General features: G+C 31.8%; 1 protein-coding gene across 2 annotated transcripts in view; it reads left to right on the forward strand.

The window, feature by feature from the left end:
• The window catches only part of LOC111686280 (tyrosine-protein kinase Abl), a 99,644-nt gene that overhangs the window by 72,311 nt on the left and 6,830 nt on the right, over nucleotides 1-20,503 (forward strand). For both annotated transcript variants that reach the window (XM_046952325.1, XM_046952326.1), the window contains exons 2-7: nucleotides 13,243-13,783; nucleotides 13,842-14,257; nucleotides 17,363-17,949; nucleotides 18,301-18,538; nucleotides 18,630-18,750; nucleotides 18,826-18,914. In XM_046952325.1, the coding sequence (XP_046808281.1) occupies nucleotides 13,243-13,783; nucleotides 13,842-14,257; nucleotides 17,363-17,949; nucleotides 18,301-18,538; nucleotides 18,630-18,750; nucleotides 18,826-18,914 (1,992 nt within the window). The remainder of the gene's footprint in view (nucleotides 1-13,242; nucleotides 13,784-13,841; nucleotides 14,258-17,362; nucleotides 17,950-18,300; nucleotides 18,539-18,629; nucleotides 18,751-18,825; nucleotides 18,915-20,503) is intronic.

Below are 20,503 nucleotides of genomic sequence, written 5' to 3' on the forward strand. Positions count from 1 at the left end.
CTACTCCCCCTTACTTAAGTTAAACATTTATTTGTTTAGAAAATTACTCTAAAAGAATACAAAGAAATCTTTTCAAAATCTCGCACACGAGATGATGAGTCTTCCATAAAGCACAACTTTTATAAGATCAATGATGGTCATATCCGTTTGTATATAAATATTAAGTATTTTTTATTATTCTGTTATGTTTTGAACTGTGTGAAAAATATGAACTATTTTCTAGATTTATTTACTTTTTCTATACATTTCTTATAGCGATGAGAACAACTTATGACAAGTGATTTATAATAGAGGAAGTGTCTTGCATTTTACAGAAAATAAACAAATAGAAATCTTGTAACAAATTGGATTTTTTTTTAGATTATTCCCTGTTGTTGGAAATATGTAGTTTGGATAGGAATCTGATAATTGGGTTAGATATTAAGAGTCTTTATTGGATTTATGAAATATAGAATATGGACTAGTCTTTTGACTAGTCCCTAAATTTGTCAATGGACTAGTGAACAAATCTATGGACTAGTCTTAGGATTAGTTTATAAACTAGTCTAGTTTATGGAATAGTTTAGGACCAGTTTAAAGACTGCATCTGGATAAATCTGTGGCATAGTCTTTAGACTAGTATATAGACAAATCTATGATCTAAGGAGTGAGATCGAAAAATTCTTAACACACGTTTTTCATTACATTTTTCAACCAAAGTATTATTTGATTTTTTTTTTGATCAAGTTACCTTTGAAAAACATGTCAGTTATTATGTGTAATGTCAATTATATTAATTTTTTTGTTAATCTGATTAAAATGAGTGACCAGAAAAAAGTGCGTACTGAAATTATTAAATATTTTCAACTAAACCCAACTTGGTCTTACAAAAAGTTGGCCAATCATACAAAGGTCTGCCGTCAAACTGTTTCCAATGTTATTAAACAGTACCGGGAGAACTTGTCAGTTGATAGAAAACCTGGTTCAGGTAGAAGGAATGGTCCACATGATGTTTCTAAAGCCAAAAAATAGAACGCATTTTCAAAAGAGCTCCCAACACATCTGGTAGGAAAGCAGCTCGGTTAGCTCAGTGCTCGGACTATTTGGTACGAAAAGTTAAAGCTAATGCAGGTTTAAAAACATACACGGCTCAAAAAGTTCCTGACAGGAACGGTGCTAAAAATTTAGAGGCCAAAAACAGAGCACGGAAATTGAAGACAAGTTTTATAAAAAAATATTCTTGCTGCATAATGGATGACGAAACGTATGTTCTGGCAGATTTTTCGCAACTTCCAGGTCAAAAGTTTTATGTTGCTGATGCTCGAGGGAATGTTGAAGAAAAGTTTAGGACCCAAAAGCAGACAAAATTTCCCAGAAAGTTCTTGGTATGGCAAGCAATATGCAGTTGCGGCAAAAGAAGCCAATCATTTGTTACAACGGGCTCTATAAATACCGAAATTTACATCAAGGAATGTTTACAAAAAAGGCTGCTTCCATTCATAAGACTTCATAATGTGTCCACTTATTTTTGGCCTGACTTGGCATCCTGTCACTATGGTAAACAAGCCCTTGAGTGGTACAAGAACAATAATGTGGTATTTGTACCAAGAGATGCAAATCCTCCAAACTGCCCGGAGCTAAGGCCACAGGAGAGATATTGAGCTCTTGTTAAAAGAGAATTGAAGAGTCCAAAAAAGGTGTTCAAAAGTGTGGTAGATTTTAAACGGAGATGGACTACATGTTCGAGCAAAGTGACAGAAAGCACTATAAAAACGTTAATTGAAGGGTTTCCGAAAAGGGTTCAAAATTTCATCACTAGTGATTAAAACTATAAAAATATTTTTTTTTTGTAAATTGTAATAATAATTTTAATCAAATAAAAAAAAAATAAATCTGTAAGTTTAGTGGTTTCTTTTTTATAAACATATATGTAAGTTAAGAATTTTTCGATCTCACTCCTTAGTCTATAGACTTGACTGCTACAAACACTAGTCAATAGATTATAGAGTTGTCTGGTCTACAGTCTAGTCTAGTCTACAGTCTAGTCTATAGTCTAGTCTATAGTCTAGTCTATAGTCTAGTCTATAGTCTAGTCTATAGTCTAGTCTATAGTCTAGTCAATAGTCTTGTCTAAATCAGCAAAATCGGTCGGTAAATAACGGAGATATGAGCAAAAATCCGAGACAACCTCTGAAAATTTTATCAAAAAATGTCATATTTTTTTCATGCTTTGTTCAATAAGCAACAACAACACTGTATATTAGAAAAATATGTACACGTGTATGTAGATGTATGTATATGGTTTTATTCAGCTGTGTGTTTTTTTATGAATTCTCTTCGTATATTTGGATGTAGTTTGGTTTTATTGCGTTGTTTATTTTGTTTTTGTTTTTCTGTGTTTTTCGTTATGTAGGTATTGATGCCTTGCGTATTTTGTTTTTTATTTCGTTTAGCGTTGTTGTTGTTCATTTTGTTTTGGTTTTGGTGTAATAATAATGTAGTCGGGAAAAAATTTATAAAACTAATATGTTTAAAATACACTATGGTGATGGGTATATAAGATTCGGCACAGCCGAATATAGCACTCTTGTTGTTATTAGTATTAAAAATAAATATAATAAAAGGCTTTTGTGACTGATTGTCTGACTTATTCTTCATCGCACAACCCAAACCGTAAAAGCTAGAGTCATGAAAATTTGGTTATAGGTTGCTTTGGCATTTTACAGATTTGGTACAATTTTCATAAAACATTGTTTCTTATTTACCGACATTCTTTTAATACCCTTCACCTTCGTGAGAAGGGTATATATAAGTTTCTCATTCCGTTTGTAATTTCTATAATATAATTTTCCGACCCTATAAAATATATATATTCTGGATCCTTATAGATAGCGGAGTCGATTAAGCCATGTCCGTCTGTCTGTCCGTCTATCTGTCTGTTGAAATCAGAGGACCCCAGATATCGGCGAGATCCGAATCTTCAATAATTCTATTGGACATGCTTTCGAGAAGATCACTATTTAAAATCAGCAAAATCGGTCGGTAAATAACGGAGATATGAGCAAAAATCCGAGACAACCTCTGAAAATTTCATCAAAAAATTGTTATAAAAGCAACAACAACACTGTATATAGAAAAAGATGTATACATGTGTATGTAGATGTATTTGGTTTTATTCAGCTGTGTATTTTCTACTAAAATACACAGCAAAAAAATATGATTTGCATTTTTGTTAAAATAAAATAATGTTCCCTTTTGTTTTGCAAATATATTTTTTAATGAATAGAAAAAAGTATCTAAAACGTTTTCATTATATGAGAGTAGATTGTGAGTTATTGTACAATAATTTTTATACGAATAATGTAAGTTTTAAATTTAAAACTAACACAAATTTTTTCTAAGTGCTTTTTAAAAAAATTTTTTTTTACGATAAACAAAAACAAAATCTACGTCTCGTCAATGTTTACCAGCAATGAATACGAAACTGTTGTTGTTTTACTCTTGCTTGTATACTGTTAAGAACAACAACAACGTATTGCTAGTATTAAGCGCATATAAGTGTATAGAAAGCACACTGTCTATAGCTAAGCGCATTTACAAAAACAAAAGAGTACCAAACGCATATGGCTTGGGCACCCTTGGATTGGATGCTGTTGGCGTCATTGCGTTGTTATTTTTGTTTTTCTGTGTTTTTTCGTTATGTATGTTTAGATGTCTGTTGGTTTAGATCCACGATCGGCAACTCCTATACACAGTGTTTTTTGGCCGTTACTAAATTTACACAGATTACTCACACGCATAGAAAATACAATTCAGTCTCATTTGAGCTGTCAAAGAAAAAGGTTGTGTCGTCGCTCGTTTCTTGCTTTTGCAATGAAAATGAACGAAATTATATTAATGAAGGGATGGATAATACTAATTATTGTTGTACTTTTTTACTACTACACTACATACATATTATTAGTTTTTAGAATTATTAACTTTTTAAAATGTTTTTTTTTTCTTTCAACATAATTTCCAAATTATAATTATTAACCAAAATGTAATGTAATTTTGTTTAATCTTTACCTTTAATATGTATATATTTAATTACAAATATAGTAAAAAGCTCAAATTTGTATTTTATATACATATATTTTAATATTTAAAATAAATATGTGCAAAACAGGGAACAAATATTTGCTACTTTTAAACTAAAAAATATTAGTTTTGTGTTACATTAATATTATTTCTAAATTTCAATTTTCCATACATGCATTTTTGTGGAGATGAGAGTACAATGACTTCTCATTTCTGGTTTTTTCGCTCTTTCACTTATACAAGTGCAAAATGTAGTATATGTCTATGATCCGTTTAGATGCCTTTAGATGCTTGTGCATTTTGTGTTTTATTTCGTTTAGCGTTGTTGTTGTTGTTCTTTTTGTTTAGCTTTTGATGTAACAATAATGTAGTCGGGAAAAAATTTAAAATTTATAAAATATGTTTAAAATACACTATGGTGAAGGGTATATAAAATTCGGCACAGCCGAATATAGCACTCTTACTTGTTTTTTATAATTATGGGCTCTCACAACGATTTAAGGAATACAATTTTTTTTACTTTCACATCGAATATAAATGAGTTTTTAAAAATATATTCCCCTTTTTTTAGTGAATTAATCATGAGTCATAAATGCGATCGGCGATGGGTGCATAGAACATATATAATAGTTTAGTTTTAGTATTCCAAAAGCTAGTCTATAGTCTAGTCTACAGTCTAGTCTATAGTCTAGTCTATAGTCTAGTCTATAGTCTAGTCTATAGTCTAGTCTATAGTCTACTCTATAGTCTAGTCTATAGTGTAGTCTATAGTCTAGTCTAAAGTCTAGTATATAGTCTAGTCTATAGTCTAGTCTATAGAATAAAGAAAAGTAGAGGCTACATGGGATCGTTTGTCACATTAAACGGAAATATTTGTTATACAATTTAAATGTTCTTACCAATGCGTTATATCCGCACCAAACAAAAATCTCATCATAAAAATGTTTAACAAAAAAAAAAAACGAAAATATGTGCAAAAATAAACAAAAAATTTGCAATACCAAAGAAAACCTACATAAATTGACAACATTCCTAAGTAAAAAAGAAATAACTACTTACTACTCACTTCGTACTTACTAACTTGTCTGCAACAAAAAAGGGCAACAAAATGTGTCCGGTCTTTGAAACAAAACAACTACAAAATTCTACCATATAAATAAAATTAACAAAAGAAACACAACACATAAGGAATAAAATTAAACAAGTTTATTTACAAAAAAATAATAACTAACATTAAATAGAATTTTCATAACTTTCTTTGGTGAGGGGAGCTTCTTTAGAAGAAAAACAAAAATAAAAACAAAAATAAAAACAAAAACAAACTACTCATTGTTGTCTTCCTGTAAAAGTGGAAGAAACAAGTTACGCCTGATTTCACCTTGGCTGTTATTGTGTTTTGTTGTCTTCTTTGCAACTATTATTACTATTTGCTATTTATTATTGTGTTGTTGCTATTTTCTTTAGTAAATTACCTTGAAACTATTATTTCCACTTTTTTGTAATTTTAGCAAAAAAAATGAGAAGAAACAGAAACAATCTTTTAACTTCTTTGTCATAGACAATTGTGTTCTTTTTTTTCTTGTTATTATTATGCTGCTTTTTTATTTGTGTTCTTTTTCAACAAGTTTGTTGATTATGTTCCAGCGTATTATATCACTATTTTAGGAAAAACAAGTAGGAAAGTATAGTCTGGTATGGCCGACCATATAATATTTTTAACATTTTTATTTTTATAAAGAAACTTTTATGTTGAATATTACAATAATTCCAAAATATTTAAGCAATTTATTGATAAAAAAAACTGAAATTTCTAAATGAGGCTTTATATAGGTCAAATATGGGCCGATCCTCGGTAAATTTGGGAAAAAGGATATATTTTTAAATAACAGTTAGTTTTGTTGAGTTTCATTGCGATACAAATGGTTACAAGTCAATTTTAGACATTTAAGACAATTTTTGAAAGGGGGGTTTGTAAGGGGGCTAGGGTCAAATAAGGGCCGATCCTTACGAAAATCTGCAGTGTCATTTATACTTATATAAAACTTATTTGTGCCAATTTTTAGAGAGATAGTAGAATATTTGAAGTAATTATGACATAAAAAGTTCAAATCGGGAGGTACGGTTGTATGGGGGCTAGGTGAAGTAATGGACCGATTTCAATCATTTTCAATAGGTTTCGTCCCTGTGCCAAAAAACATGCTTGGTCCAAATTTCATCAAATTATTTTGAAAATTGCGGCCTGAACCTTGCGCACAAGGTTTACATGGACAGCCAGCCGGACAGACGGACGGACGGACATGTCTTAATCAACTCAAAAGATGATTCTGAATCGATCGGTATACTTAAAGGTGGGTATTGTACCAATATTTTTGTATGTTACAAATATCAGCACAAACGTATAATACCCTCCCCACTATAGTGGTGTAGGGTATAATGAAAAAACGACATTCATGTTTTCTCTTCAGTTTTCTTTTTTTCAATAGAAGACTATTTTTATACCCTTCACCTGTGTGGGAATGGTATATATAAGTTTATCATTCCGTATGTAATTTCTATATTCTGGATTCCTATAGATAGCGGAGCCGATTAAGCAATGTCCGTCTGTCTGTTTTTCTGTCTGTATGTTTGAATGTCGAAGTGCTCTATGTGAGTACCTGGCGTGTTGCCCTATCTCACGGTAGTACTTTTTCAACCACTGAATGAGTAAAAGTAAACAACTAACCACTGAACATATATTTGGTAATTCTGATATGAACAGAGTATACTCTGAACACATCTGGACAAGGAAGGAAAATTCAATGGTATATGACACATTCATACGACACATTCGTAAGAGAAAAACATACGACACATTTGTTATAGGTACAATTAATACCAACTCATTTCCAACGCTTAGTCCCACAGTCACTCCTCTGTGGGGTATCTGTTGTTTCGGCAACAGCACCGAAATATTGACTTTACTTTACATCAGTCTTTTAACCGCAACTCACTCTTCCCAAAGGAACCTCAACCAACTGACCAGACAGGACATAGTCCTGCGGCAACTGGCCACCCGTAGTACCAAATTATGTGGTACTCTGGTTCGAACTCTTCTCAATCTATGTAAGGACTAAGCCAGACAGTAGACTGACATACCAATTAATAGTCCCTGCCGACTAGAGGTGTTGCAATAACCCCAAGGTTGAGGTTTCACCAAGGTAACATGCCCCCGGGTGGGGTGTCTGTATGTTTGTTGAAATCAGATTTAGAGGACCCCTGATATCGGCGAGATCCGAATCTTTAATAATTTTGATAGACATGCTTTCGGGAAGATCGTTTTTTAAAATCAACAAAATCGGTCTATAAATATCGGAGATATGAGCAAAAATCCGAGACAACCTCTGAAAATTTCATCAAAAATTGAGATTTTTTATTCATGCTCAAACAGAGATTGCAAACAAAAACAAAATACATAATCATACGGTAAATTTTGTTATTGTACTCTTGTTTATAAAAACAAGGCAGAGCGAGAGCAGCAAAGCAAGAGTAGCAGAGCGAAGGCAGCACTAGTTTGTTGTTATTAGCTAGAAACATGAAATTAGGTATGTGGAGCCTGGCTTAAGTTAAAAGCAATAAAAAGGAACTTTTTGGTACTTTTTCGTTTTTCAAAAGGTACTTTTAGAATTGTTTATAATATTAAACCTAGAAATCTGAGATTAAGTATGTAGATTCGGAATTAGGTGAGAACTCATAAAAGGGAACTTTTTGGTACATTTTCATTTTTCAAAAGGTATTTTTGTATATTCTATAATATTGAACCTAGGAACATGAAACTAAGTATTATGTAGATTCAGAATTAGTTGAAAACACTAAAAGGACACTTTTTGGTACTTTTTGTTTTTCAAAAGGTACTTTTTGAGTTTTCTATACTAATTAACCCAGAAACATGAAATTAAGCATGTAGAGCCGGATTAGGCGAGAACATATCAATAGGGATTTTTTTTTTGGTACTTTTTCGTTCTACAAAAGGTACTTTTTGAATGTACTATAATATTGAACCTAAAAATATGAAATTAAGTATGTACAGTCTGAATTAAGTGAGAACCCATAAATGGTTACTTTTGGGTACTTTTTCTTTTTTTTTAAAGGTACTTTTTTGAAATTTCTATAATATTGAATCAAAAAACATGAAATTAAGCATGTTGAGCCCGAAGTGTAAGTAAAAGAGGACTTTTTGGTACCGACTGTTTTTCTTTAAGACACCAAGGTGAAGGGTATATAAGATTCGGCACAGCCAAATTTAGAACTTTTACTTGTTTCTTCTAATGGTGCAACAGTGTTGCACAAAAGTGGCAGATTTCTGTAGTAATTGGATTTTTCTTAATAAATTAAATTTTTGTCCAAAAATTCTATTCGAATTTTACAATTTTACAAAAAAAAAACTTAAATTTCACTAAAATTCGAAACACAAATTCACTAAGAGTTCGAAATTTTACTACAAATTCAAATTTTCAATTAAATTTCAATTTATGCGCTTACCGATTAATCGCTAACCCTAATATTATTTAACTCAAAACACTAAAATAAATTTGTTGCATGCAAGCTTGTAAGGCAGAGGCAGCAACTACAAGAGTTCATTGAGTTTTTTTTTTTCTTTATACGTTTTATACGAGCAATGTACTGGTTTTTCATGATCACATTCCAAGAAGAAATTGTTTTTATTAAGCAATTTCTTCTCCTTCTTCTGCTCTGCCGTCTGTCTGTCTTTTCCTATACAACACATGCTCTCCCCAGTGAATGTGATGCGAGTTGTGGTTGGATGATGATACGATGTCGATGATGATGCCATGTCTTGTATAATTTAACTAAATTATTCATTAGTACATATTTTAAGTGAATCTGTTACTGTTGTTTTTTTTAGTATTATTTTCAAAATCTTGTATAAAAACTTTTCAAAAACAACAGCAGAACACAACATTCCTCTGGGGTATTTTATTAGTAATGTTAAAAAAGAAAAACTTAAGCAAAAAGGATATATCAAGGTCATTTTATGTTGTACAGATATTTTTTTTTTTTTTGAAGAATCAACAAAAGCAAATAGTAAACGTGACAGAAATTTTGAAAATTTCTGAAGGGGAAAATTAACAAAATGTTAGAGGTTATGTTTACTTCATTTAAAAACAACAGCACAAGGTAAATTATTTGAAAAAAATTTTACCAAAATTTCATACAAAACTATAACAACAACTGTTAAATGTAAATATTTAATGTACGAAAATAATTGACAAAATTTTACAACCGGAAATATGTAAATATTTAATTATTATTGTCAAAATACTATTCTATTTAATATTATAAACAAATATCATTATTTTAAAATAAACTATCGTAGCCTAACAAAAATCATCAATTTCTTATTATTTCATTGTTTTTTTTAATTTCATATTTGATTACAAGTTCCACTTCATCTAATGTTAAGCTCTGTTTTGTTTTCTTGAATTGATATCAATTTCACAACATGGGAAATATGCAAAAAGCAACAAAAACATAATTGAAGAAATACAATCAGTAGTAACACCCTCTAACTTTAAGTATCTCATGACAAATCAAGCATGATTAAACAGGAAAACGATATTACCAGCAAATAAAGACAATAAATAAATTAATTTAATATATGAAATGATGGAAGACTATTGATAGAATAACAAATCTAAGTAAATGCATAATTAATGGAATTCATGATGTATTAAAAAGTCAACTGGCTAACCACATGGACTAGCCCATTAACTAGTTAATGGAGTGATCTATGACCGTAATCTTAAAGTAACAACTACAATAGTAGATAGAGAGATAGATAGATAGATAGATAGATAGATAGATAGATAGATAGATAGATAGATAGATAGATAGATAGATAGATAGATAGATAGATAGATAGATAGATAGATAGATAGATAGATAGATAGATAGATAGATAGATAGATAGATAGATAGATAGATAGATAGATAAGTAGGTAGATAGATAGATAGATAGATATAGATAGATAGATAGATAGATAGATAGATAGATAGATAGATAGATAGATAGATAGATAGATAGATAGATAGATAGATAGATAGATAGATAGATAGATAGATAGATAGATAGATAGATAGATAGATAGATAGATAGATAGATAGATAGATAGATAGATAGATAGATAGATAGATAGATAGATAGATAAGTAGATAGATAGATAGATAGATAGATAGATAGATAGATAGATATAGATATATAGATAGACAGATTGATAGATTGATAGATAGATTGATAGATTGATATATAGATAGATAGATAGATAGATAGATAGATAGATAGATAGATAGATAGATAGATAGATAGATAGATAGATAGATAGATAGATAGATAGATAGATAGATAGATAGATAGATAGATAGATAGATAGATAGATAGATAGATAGATAGATAGATAGATAGATAGATAGATAGATAGATAGATAGATAGATAGATAGATAGATAGATAGATAGATAGATAGATAGATAGATAGATAGATAGATAGATAGATATATAGATAGATAGATAGATAGATAGATAGATAGATAGATAGATAGATAGATAGATAGATAGATAGATAGATAGATAGATAGATAGATAGATAGATAGACAGATTGCCCTTAATTTTAACACTTTATTTCTTTTGTTGGAAGACGAATATTTTTCCTCATGGGAATACTACATGACATTAAATTGTCATCGTTACAGTTTTCTCTCAATACATCAATGATGAATTTTTTACAAAAAATTGTTAAAAATTTGTAATTGAAATAAAATTTAGATAAAATTAAAAAAAAATTAATAATAAAATTTAAAAATAAAATTGTTGGAATTCTACAAAACACAATAATTACACTGTATGTAAAATTCCAACATATCTCCCGATTTTGAACCAACTTTTCAAAACGGAGTATGCCACTAGATTCTACGACCCAAAATAAGTTTAGATGTCTCGGTGTTCTTTTGTGTCTTTTTGACATATTTACAGTGTTATTTATAAAACCATGAAAATACAATAACTATGGATTTTATTCCAGTAATTTCTATAATTTTGTAAAATATTAAAAAAGTTTTTTTCTTACTTTTATTCCCAATGACTTTCGTTTCTCTTTAAACCCCTTCATACTTTAAAAACTTTAATTTTTTGGGTTTATTCTAAAAAAACATTTTCTTTAATACAACAAACAAATGTAAACAAAAAAAGTAAAAGAAAACCGTTCACCCACTCAAATTTACACGCATAAATAAACAATTTATGTATAATATGACATTTTACTCAGTTCGTTGTTGTTTTTGTTTCTACTATTTGTTTTTATTTCAAATTTGGGCCCCCCTTTAAGTGCAACTATGCCATCATCATCATTGGAATTGGAAAACGGAAGTTTTGTATAATTCTCTTTATAAAAATGCCTAAACATTTAATTTTCCTAAACACAATATTTAAAAAGAATATACACATTCATTTAAAAATTCAAAAAATCTGTTGTCATAAAATTATTTTTTTTAGATGAATGAATAAATGAATATGACAGAGAAGGAAAGAGAGATTATAGAACAACAGTTTTTAATGAATAGATGATGGGGCAATAACATAAACGACCGAGATATTATCATGTCATGTTATTTTGTACAATTGTGGGTTTTATATGTATTTTAAAAACTATTGAAAACTTTCTTGTAATTGCATTTTAAATCATTAAATTTTAAATACAAATAAGTTAGCCAATTTATTTATGGGAATAAAGAGAACTTACTAATTCAACATATTGTTATTTAGGCTGTGAGTTTTCCAAAGTTCTCCCATTTTGATATTTTATTTATCTATCTATTTATCTATCTATCTATCTACCTATCTATCTATCTATCTATCTATCTATCTATCTATCTATCTATCTATCTATCTATCTATCTATCTATCTATCTATCTATCCATCTATCTATCTATCTATCTATCTATCTATCTATCTATCTATCTATCTAACTATCTATCTATCTATTTATCTATCTATCTATCTATCTATCTATCTATCTATCTATCTATCTATCTATCTATCTATCTACCTATCTATCTATCTATATATCTATATATCTATATATCTATCTATCTATCTATCTATCTATCTATCTATCTATCTATCTATCTATTTATCTATCTATCTATCTATCTATCTATCTATCTATCTATCTATCTATTTATCTATCTATCTATCTATCTATCTATCTATCTATCTATCTATCTATCTATCTATCTATCTATCTATTATCTATCTATCTATTATCTATCTATCTATCTATCTATCTATCTATCTATCTATCTATCTATCTATCTATCTATCTATCTATCTATCTATCTATTATCTATCTAACTATCTATCTATATATCTATCTATCTATCTATCTATCTATCTATCTATCTATCTATCTATCTATCTATCTATCTATCTATCTATCTATCTATCTATCTATCTATCTATCTTTCTTTCTATCTATCTATCTATCTATCTATCTATCTATCTATCTATCTATCTATCTATCTATCTATCCATTTATCTATCTACCTATCTCTCTATCTATCTATCTATCTATCTATCTATCTATCTATCTATCTATCTATCTATCTATCTATCTATCTATCTATCTATCTATCTATCTATCTATCTATCTATCTATCTATCTATCTATCTATCTATCTATCTATCTATCTATCTATCTATTTATCTACCTCTCTCTATATCTATCTTTCTATCTATCTATCTATCTATCTATCTATCTATCTTTCTATCTTTCTATCTATCTATCTATCTATCTATCTATATTAAACTGTTTTTTATGATTTTCGTTTAAAATGTTTGTATGTGTTACAAATTTAATGTTTACACACACGAGTAGAAAAAGCGCCACAAAAAAAAAACTGAAATATATTTTATACCCATAAGAATTGAAAACAAAATCTAGATTTAAATTAAATGTTGTCTGCAAAGTTGTGGATAAATAAAAAAAATTTGCTTTACATTTCATCTAGAAACCAAATATGTTTTGATTTCAACAGACCGACAGAAATTAAAACAGACTAGACAAATTGATAAACTTTTCGATAAAGCAAACATTTTTAACAAATTTGTATTTTATATTTTCTTCAAATTTCAGAAGCTCTCTTACAATCCCGACCCCTGCCACATATACCAGCTGGTAGCACACTTCTGGGTGGAGTATCAGACACATCGGACCTTTTAGGTCAAAATCAAGATGGCATTTCATTGCACACCACACAAACACACAGTCAGGGACACAGTTCGACAACATCGGGTTTTGAATCGGCCCACAGATGGACTTCCAAAGAAAATCTCTTAGCTCCGGGACCCGAAGAAGATGATCCTCAGTTATTTGTAGCACTTTACGACTTTCAGGCCGGAGGAGAAAATCAATTGAGTCTTAAGAAAGGAGAACAAGTACGCATATTATCGTATAATAAATCAGGAGAATGGTGTGAGGCCCATTCGGATTCGGGTAATGTGGGCTGGGTGCCCTCAAATTATGTAACACCTTTGAATTCCTTGGAAAAACATTCCTGGTATCATGGGCCGATATCAAGAAATGCTGCAGAATATCTTTTAAGTTCAGGCATCAATGGTTCATTTCTGGTAAGAGAAAGTGAAAGTTCTCCCGGTCAAAGAAGTATTAGTTTAAGGTGAGTGTTGTTTTTATATAATTTTTTTTATGATTGTTGCAATTTTTTTTGTTTTCAGATATGAGGGTCGTGTCTATCACTATCGAATATCGGAAGATCCCGATGGTAAAGTTTTCGTAACAGCCGAAGCCAAATTTAACACCCTCGCCGAGCTGGTGCATCATCATAGTGTACCACATGAGGGTCATGGACTGATTACACCACTTTTGTATCCAGCACCAAAGCAAAATAAACCAACAGTATTCCCTCTTAGTCCCGAACCCGATGAATGGGAAATTTGTCGCACTGATATTGTTATGAAACACAAGTTGGGCGGTGGCCAGTATGGTGAAGTTTATGAGGCGATATGGAAACGTTATGGCAATACGGTGGCAGTTAAAACACTCAAAGAAGATACTATGGCCCTTAAGGATTTCCTTGAAGAGGCTGCCATTATGAAAGAAATGAAACATCCCAATTTAGTGCAACTAATTGGTGAGTAAATAAAATTACACAAAAAATGTACTATGTGCAGCAGTTGTGGGAATATAAAGGGAAATTTAGAAGGGTCTATATAATTATTTATTTAGTTGTAGTTAGTTAGTCATAATATAATTTGCCGTTACATAGTTAAGGGGTAGTAACAAGAGTTGTTTTTCATTTGTGTTTGTAAGGCTTTTTATCCAAAGTTTCTTTATGTTTTCCATTCATGTTTGCTAAAGAGTGTGTAAATTGGTCAAAAGAAAAAGTTTATTAGTGAAACCAAAGCAAAAAGTACACAAACAAAAAACAAGTAGGAAAGTATAGTCGGGCATGGCCGACCATATAATACCCTACACCATGAGTATATTTTTAAAATTTTTACTTTTTATAAAGAAACTTTTATGTTGAATATTATCCCAAAATATTTAAGTAATTTATTGATAAAAAACAAAATTTCTAAATGAGGCTTTATATGGGTCAAATATGGGCCGATCCTCGGTAAATTTGGGAAAAAGGATATATTTTTAAATAACAGTTAGTTTTGTTGAGTTTCATTGCGATACAAATGGTTACAAGTCAATTTTTGACGTTTAAGACATTTTTTGAAGGAGGGTTTGTCAAATAAGGACCGATCCTTATGAAAATCTGAAGTGTCATTTATACTTATATAAAACTTATTTGTACCAATTTTTAGAGAGATAATAGAATATTTGACGTAATCATGGCATAAAAAGTTCAAATCGGGAGGTAGGGTTGTATGGGGGCTAGGTGAAATAATGGACCGATTTCAATCATTTTCAATAGGCTTCGTCCCTGTGCCAAAAAACATGCTTGGTCCAAATTTCATCAAATTATCTTGAAAATTGCGGCCTGTACCTTGCGCACAAGGCGGACATGTCTTAATCGATAGGTATATTTTAAGGTGGGTATTGGACCAATATTTTTGTATGTTACAAACATCAGCACAAACGTATAATACCCTCCCCACTATAGTGGTATAGGGTATAAAGAGTAGAAGTATAGTATATTTTGGATGTAGATTTTGTCTGTGTATTAGGGTTGTTATTTCAGAATTTCAGGAATTCCGGATTTATTTAAAACCTTTTAATATGAAGTCCTTAAATTTCTTAATTTAATACCTTTTTCAAATATTTTTATATTTGACTTTTGACCTTGATGTCATAAGGGTTTTGTATTTTGTTTGTATTGAATTATTTATAAAACTCCACCCTATTACTGGGTATATAAACCCAGTATATAAACTTTTGAATTCTTGTAGATAATTAGGTCTGTTCTTTAATAATTTGTTTTTACATCCTTCACCTTCGTGAGAATTGTATATATAAGTTTATCATTCCATTTGTAATTTCTGTAATATAATTTGCCGACCCTATAAAGTATATATATTCTGGATCCGATTAAACCATGTCCGTCTGTCAGTCTGTATGTTTGAATGTCGAGAGTTTTAACGTGAGCACCTTGCCTTGACGGCCTTATCTCACGGTGGTCTTTTTCATCCACTGGGTAGACTTGAGAACGGTCTACCATCGCAGCTTTATTCTTCAATGAAGAACTCAGGTGGCTATTTTTGTACTTTGGCTTTGACCGGTCCATGCACAAGTCCTTTGCTGGAGTACTCGAGATATCTTATCTCTGACCATTGGATGGCCTCTGTTGATTCGGCAACAGCACCTAGAGACGTAACCGGTGGACCGAAGTACAGTGTTCTTACTCACAGGGACACACTATTGTAATTCTGATATGAACAGAATATACTCATACTAAACATATCTGGACAAGGAAGGAAAATTCAATGGTATCATTTGTATATGATACCTTTCAACCATCATCATTCAACCCAGCACACATCTTATTCATACGACACATTCAAAAGAGAAAAACATGCGACACATTCATTAGGTAGACGGGTGGGGTAAGGCCCGCCGAACCTCACATGTATCCCGTACCATATACAATTAATACCAACTCACTTCCAACGCTTAGTCCCATAGCCACTCCTCTGTGGGGTACCGGCATATCCCGAAATATTGACTTTCATGCATCAGTCTTTTAACCGCCACTTACTCTCCCCGCGAATTTGGGTTTAAACCACAGCCACTAAGTGGATCCCGAAGAAACCTCAACCAACTGACCAGACAGGACATAGTTCTGCGGGCAACTGGCCACCTGTAATACCAGCTTTGGTCTGACCTCTGTCAATCTATGCAAGGACTAAGCCAAACAATAGACTGTAACCAATTTTCAGTCCCGGCCAGACTGGAGGTATTGGCCACCTTTATACCCTGGAATTGCAATAACACCAAGGCGGAAGCTTCACCAAGGTAACATGCTACGGGGGGAAGTCTGTATGTTTGTTAAAATCAGTTTTTAGAGGATCCCAGATATCGGGGAGATCCGAATCTTCAATAATTCTGTCAGACATGCTTTCGGAAAGATCGCTACTTAAAATCAGCAAAATCGATCCATAAATAACGGAGATATGAGAAAAATTTCGAGACAACCTCTGAAAATTTTATCAAAAATTGAGATTTTTTATTCATGCTCAAACAGAAATTGCAAAAAATAAAAACAAAATACATAATCATACGGTAATTGTTGTTATTGTACTCTTGTTTATAAAAACAAGGGAGAGCGAGAGCAGCAGAGCAAGAGTAGCAGAGCGAGAGCAGCACTAGTGTGTTGTTATTAGCTAGAAACATGAAATTAAGTATGTGGAGCCTGGCTTAAGTTAAAAGCCATAAAAGGGAACTTTTTGGTACTTTTTCGTTTTATTAAAAGGTACTCTTTTGAATTTTCCATAATATTGAATCTAGTAAAAAGAAGACTTTATGTACTGTCTGTTTTTTTAACACCGTGGTGAAGGGTATATAAGATTCGGAACAGCCGAATATAGAACTCTTACTAGTTTTTTTTCTTTCTTTCTTTTAAACGTCATAAGTTTTTAATTTGTCATATAGCTCTTTTATTCGATTCCAAGCTACTTTTAAAACTTGAAATACATATTTATCTTAGACCTGACAACAAAACCATAATCTGTACTTAGATAATAAACTCTTCTCTTAATTTTCTTCCATCTATTCCCTTCTCAACCAACAGGTGTCTGTACCCGTGAGCCACCCTTCTATATAATCACTGAATTTATGTCACATGGTAATCTATTGGATTTCCTACGATCAGCCGGACGCGAAACATTAGATGCTGTCGCTCTTCTATACATGGCTACACAGATAGCATCGGGTATGAGCTATTTGGAATCTCGTAATTATATACATCGTGACTTGGCTGCCCGTAATTGTTTGGTGGGCGATAATAAATTGGTAAAAGTAGCCGATTTTGGTTTGGCTCGTCTGATGCGTGATGACACCTATACGGCACATGCGGGCGCCAAGTTTCCCATCAAATGGACCGCCCCCGAGGGATTGGCCTACAATAAGTTCAGTACAAAATCGGATGTTTGGGCGTTCGGTGTGTTGCTGTGGGAAATAGCCACGTACGGTATGTCGCCATATCCGGGCATCGATCTGACCGATGTCTTTCATAAATTGGAGAAAGGTTATCGCATGGAACGGCCACCGGGCTGTCCACCGGAAGTGTATGATTTAATGCGTCAATGTTGGCAATGGAATGCGGCGGATAGGCCGACGTTTAAAAGCATACATCATGCTTTGGAACATATGTTTCAGGTGGGTGAAATATGGGAAAGTGGTTGTTTAATTGGTGGTGGTCGTGTTGGTGTTGGTTATACGAATAAGAATAATGTCGTCGGTGATGAGGACGATGATGACGACGATGACGACGACGACGATCACAATGTCGACGGTGACGATGAATATGAAGATGATGGCATTGAGCTTTGATTTAGACTTGATCCATGTGAGTGGGCAAATGAGCAAAATCATGGCTATAACAACAATGCTATATGTGGTAGACAAATTACTAAAAAACTAGATAAAACAAATTGTTGTTTAGATAAAACAAATAATAATAGTAGATATAGTAATGGACAAGCACATCTTAATTTCTTCGATCTGCAGGAATCATCTATAACCGAAGCGGTCGAAAAACAATTGAATGCCACGACAACAACAACAACGCCAAATATTGGTCAAAGTTTAACGCCTCAAATGTCGAAAAAGGGTATAATGCAGGGCGGCAATACACAGGGTTCACTGGGAAATAGTGGCGGTGGTGGTTGTGGTGGCGGCGGTAATAGTGGTGGTAGTCTAACACCAGGTGGTCATCACGATCAGCAAGCCAGTACTCCTATGTCAGGTAAATTTTCAAAATTTCTTTCATTTTAATGGAAATCCAAAAAGATTTTTGTAATCTACAATTTGAAAACATTAATTACTTGTTCTTACAGACACTGGTTCCGGCTCAACGAAACTTTTAACATTTTCCAGTCAAGGCAAAGGTAATGTTCAAATGCGTAGAACCACCAACAAACAGGGTAAACAAGCTCCAGCCCCACCCAAAAGAACCAGGTACATTTTACTTTTTTTACACTTTTGCTTTAATTGATTTAAAATTTTCAATTTCTTTATTTTATTTTCTTATAGTCTACTCTCCTCAAGTCGTGATAGCACCTATCGTGATGAGGATAATTCAGCCTCTGCACGCCAGCTTATTGATGAAATGCATACCAATGGTAAAACTGTTTACAAATCATTTACTTTAAGTAGAAATTGTAAACCCCTACATTCAACCTATTATTCTACCACTGCCAATGCTACTACTACTGCTACTTTTAAAAACATCAACAACAACAACAATGACGACAATAATATGAATATTGCTGCTGTTGTTGTTGCTGCTGCTGGCGGCGGCGGTAATAGTTCTTCTTGTACACAAAAATTATTATTAAATAGTGATAGTCAAAATTATTCTTCAAAAATGTATCGTACCACAAATACTACAAATACTCCTCCTCCCAGCGCGGGTTTTGCTATAAAAAAATCCACGTCTTGCAGTAGCTTTCTAGTTGATATATTATTTCGAGGTATTTGTCCGAAGCGCAGTAAGATTAAATGTATTTTTTTTTTACTTTTTTTTTTAATAATTTATTTTATTTTTATTATATTTAATTTTAATTGGTTTTGTTTATTCTTTTTTTCGTAAATGTTTGTCTAATATACGTTTAGTTCCATTTTGTTATAATAACCCTGGAAAAATTGTATTGATTTCAGAACTTAGTTGTAGGACTATTGAAAGTTTAATATGATTATTACAGTTATAGACTAGAATATAGTCCGGACTAAAGACTAGACTAAGGACTAACCAATAGATTATACTACAGACTATAATGTAGAAATTTTAGTCTAGACTGTAGACTAAAATGTAGACTAGACAAAATACCAGTCTTTAGAATAAACTTAAGACTAATCTAAAGATTAAACAAAATACTAGTCTTATGACTAGATTAAAGACTAATCCTTTGACTAGACTAAAGACTAGTCTGTAGACTAGACTATAGATTAGACTATAGAGTAGGCCATAGAATAGACTGTATTGCAGACTATACTATTGACTAGACAAAAGAGAAGACAATAAACTAGACTATAGACAACACAATAGTCTGGACCATAGACTAGAATATTGCTAACGCTATCTATCTTTTGGACTATATATTATACTATAGTGTGGACTATGAACTAGAGTCTGGACTATTGACAACTATACTATAGTCTGGAATACAAACAACTGTACTATAGTCTGGACTATGGACTAGAATATAGACTAAGAACTACTAAGAATATAGACTATACTACAGACTAGACTATAGTCTAGACTATATACTAGACTATAGACTAAACTGTAGACCGGATTAAATACCAGTCTATAGACTAAACTAATGACTAATCTAAAGACTAAACAAAAGACTAGTCTTTAGACTAGACTATAGATTAGACTATAGACTAGGCCACAGAATAGACTGTATTACAGACTAGACTATAGAGAAGGCAATACACTAGACTATAGACAACAGTATAGTCTGTACAATAGACTAGAATATTGCTAATGCTATATATTTTCTGGAATATAGATTATACAATAGTCTGGACTATAGACTATGCTATTGTCTGGAATATGGCTTATACTACAGTCTGGACTATAAAGAACTATACTATGGTCTGGACTATACACTCTAGTGTGGTATCAATATCAGATCCATAGACTAGATTATAGTTTGGACTATAAACTAGACAGTAGATGTGACTGTAGACTATACTGTATCCT

The sequence above is a fragment of the Lucilia cuprina genome, chromosome 5 (assembly GCF_022045245.1).
Source record: "Lucilia cuprina isolate Lc7/37 chromosome 5, ASM2204524v1, whole genome shotgun sequence".
Classification (NCBI taxonomy): Eukaryota; Metazoa; Arthropoda; class Insecta; order Diptera; family Calliphoridae; genus Lucilia; species Lucilia cuprina.